Source organism: Sinocyclocheilus rhinocerous, unplaced genomic scaffold (assembly GCF_001515625.1).
Source record: "Sinocyclocheilus rhinocerous isolate Xijiao unplaced genomic scaffold, SAMN03320098_v1.1 scaffold50, whole genome shotgun sequence".
In the NCBI taxonomy this organism is placed as follows: domain Eukaryota; kingdom Metazoa; phylum Chordata; class Actinopteri; order Cypriniformes; family Cyprinidae; genus Sinocyclocheilus; species Sinocyclocheilus rhinocerous.
Genome location: NW_015641057.1, coordinates 1,350,616 through 1,353,103, shown reverse-complemented (window position 1 = coordinate 1,353,103; position 2,488 = coordinate 1,350,616). Strand labels below are relative to the sequence as shown.

The window sequence follows — 2,488 nt, the reverse complement described above, 5'->3', positions numbered from 1 at the left end:
TTTTTTTTTTTTTTTTTCCAAATTCAGGTTGAAGCCATTGTGTAGAAAACAATCTGGAAGGGAGGAGATTGTCTACAAACCACTTGGGGCCCTCAAAAGAACCAGAAAGAGGTGCACATCAGAAGGTACGAGTAGCTTTCATTATTAATACAACTTTTACTATTGCTTTTAAACTTATACTCTATATCTTTCCGTTAAGGCTCAGACGGTGATAACGACCTGTTTGAGGAGGTTTCCACAGCTCCAAGGCGGCGAAAAATGACAGTGACCGACCTGACCAAGGTTGCCATTAGTGAACAGCCTCGTAGCCCCAAAAAAGATTCTCATGATACGGACCCAATGTTTTCCTTCATAGAGCCCTGTCTTGCCACACACTCTACCAATTACATGGACTGCACTGAATCAAATGATGACGACGATGACGATAATGATAAAGATGATACCGAGCAACCTCCTATACCTCACCCATCTGATGTTGCTCCACCTCCTCCACCTTGCACAGAAATGCCATCCTCAAAACTGACTCCGTCAGACCCATCCCAATCCAAAACAACTCCGCCTTGTTGGCAAAAGTTCTTCAAGGCGGAACCAGTGTTGACGGATGAGGGCGAACTGGATAACAGTCAGAACAGCCACAACACTCAAACACTCTCCACCGAAAACACAGAGTCCCAGTCGCCTGAGCTGTTTCAGGATGAAGATGAGGATGACAGCAGCTCTGTTCACTTGACTTCCTCACAGTCCACTCATATATCGGACGCAGGGACGGAGAGCCTCAGTCAAATGGACACTGTTCTTGTCCAAGTGGATGAAAGTAAGGCCGTTACTAGTGAGCAGAGTAACCGAGGGACCAATGGCGAGGTGGTGTCAGATGTGATTGACAGCCGTAACGTCGAACCCAAAGAGGAAGAAGCCATGGAGCCGAAATCAGACTCACAGGTATCATCAGATTTTGAGCTACCACCAACACCAGGGTCCAAAGTCCCACAACCAGAAGACCTGAAGGAACTGTACAGGAAGTTGGCAGCAGGGGAGGAAGTGGTCATAAGACAGATTTTTTGATTTCATGTTTGAATATTAATTTCTGGTTTGTTGTAAGACAGCTTACCTCATGGAGTTTTTTATCTTTATAAATATAAATTAAAAGTTCTCAAGCAAATACAAAATGTTTATAAATGTTGTTAAAGTAAACCTATTAAAAGTAGTGCTGTCAAGCGATTAATCGCATCCAAAAATAAAAGTTTTAGTTTACATAATATATGAGTGTGTACTGTATATATTTACTATGCATATATAAATACAACCACATGCATGTATATATTTAAGAGAAATATGTTATGTTTATATATTTATATATAATATAAAACATAATCATATAAATATATAAATATACATGTAAATATTTTCAAAATTTATACTGTATGTGTTTGTATTTATATATACATAATAAACAAACACAGTACACATATTATATAAACAAAAACTTTTATTTTGGATGCGATTAATCACGATTAATCGTTTGACAGCACTAGAAAAAACACATCCAAAATACACATTTAAGTGTTTTAACTTATCTATTTGCGTCTGTAGTTTTCGAATACAATATGTATCTTCTGTGAGTATTTTCTCCACTTCAGCAGCACTTACACACACCAAACATAGAAGGCCCATGTCTAATTTGCACATTTAAACATTACAACACTACATAAACGCTTGCAATTCTTATTGTTTTCAATTCTTAAATAGTCTTTTTTTTTTACCCTATTGGCCTATGTTGTTTTGAATTAAATACACTAAATTCAGTGACTGGAATCTGACACACAAACTGAAATCAGGCCCATTAATATCTAAAAAAATGATTTTCAAAAGCCTTCTTCAGTAACCACAGCTGAATATGGAAATTTAAAATGACCCTGTTTTGATGGCAGGAGGAAAGACACGAACGAAGGACAAATACAGAGTGGTGTACAGTGATGTCCAGCGCTTGGAGCTGGAGAAGGAATTTCATTTCAGCCGTTACATCACCATCAGACGGAAGGCGGAGCTCGCGGTGGCCCTGAGCCTATCAGAACGCCAGGTAGGTTGATGGAGGAAGGAAAAGAGGAAGTTAAACCAACCTGTGAGTTCATGCTGTGAGGTTCATCTAATTATAACCGAGTTTCTTGTGAAAGGACGAGATGTCTCTCTACAGAATTAGATACATGTATCGTGATTTGCAATATATTAGAAACCACAACACCTAGAATACATGTGCTGCATCTTTTAGAAAGAGGAAGATGATATTCAGTGCCTTTTTAAAATCCCATTACTCAGTTCTATAGAAACGGTTAAAAGACAATGCAATATGTTTAGGATAATGAAGCTTGTTAAGATGGTTTTCCATAATTAAGTGCTTTATCCAAATTCTCATAACTTTAATGCAAAAAAAAGTGGAAAAAATCATTTTTATACATATATATATATATATATATATATATATTAGTGCTGT

General features: G+C 37.5%; 1 protein-coding gene across 1 annotated transcript in view; it reads left to right on the top strand.

Annotated features, from left to right (window-relative positions):
- LOC107754553 (homeobox protein CDX-1-like) overlaps nucleotides 1-2,488 on the top strand; it is a 14,256-nt gene that overhangs the window by 10,784 nt on the left and 984 nt on the right. Inside the window, exon 2 of the mRNA XM_016571029.1 lies at nucleotides 1,929-2,077. Within this exon, the coding sequence (XP_016426515.1) occupies nucleotides 1,929-2,077 (149 nt within the window). The remainder of the gene's footprint in view (nucleotides 1-1,928; nucleotides 2,078-2,488) is intronic.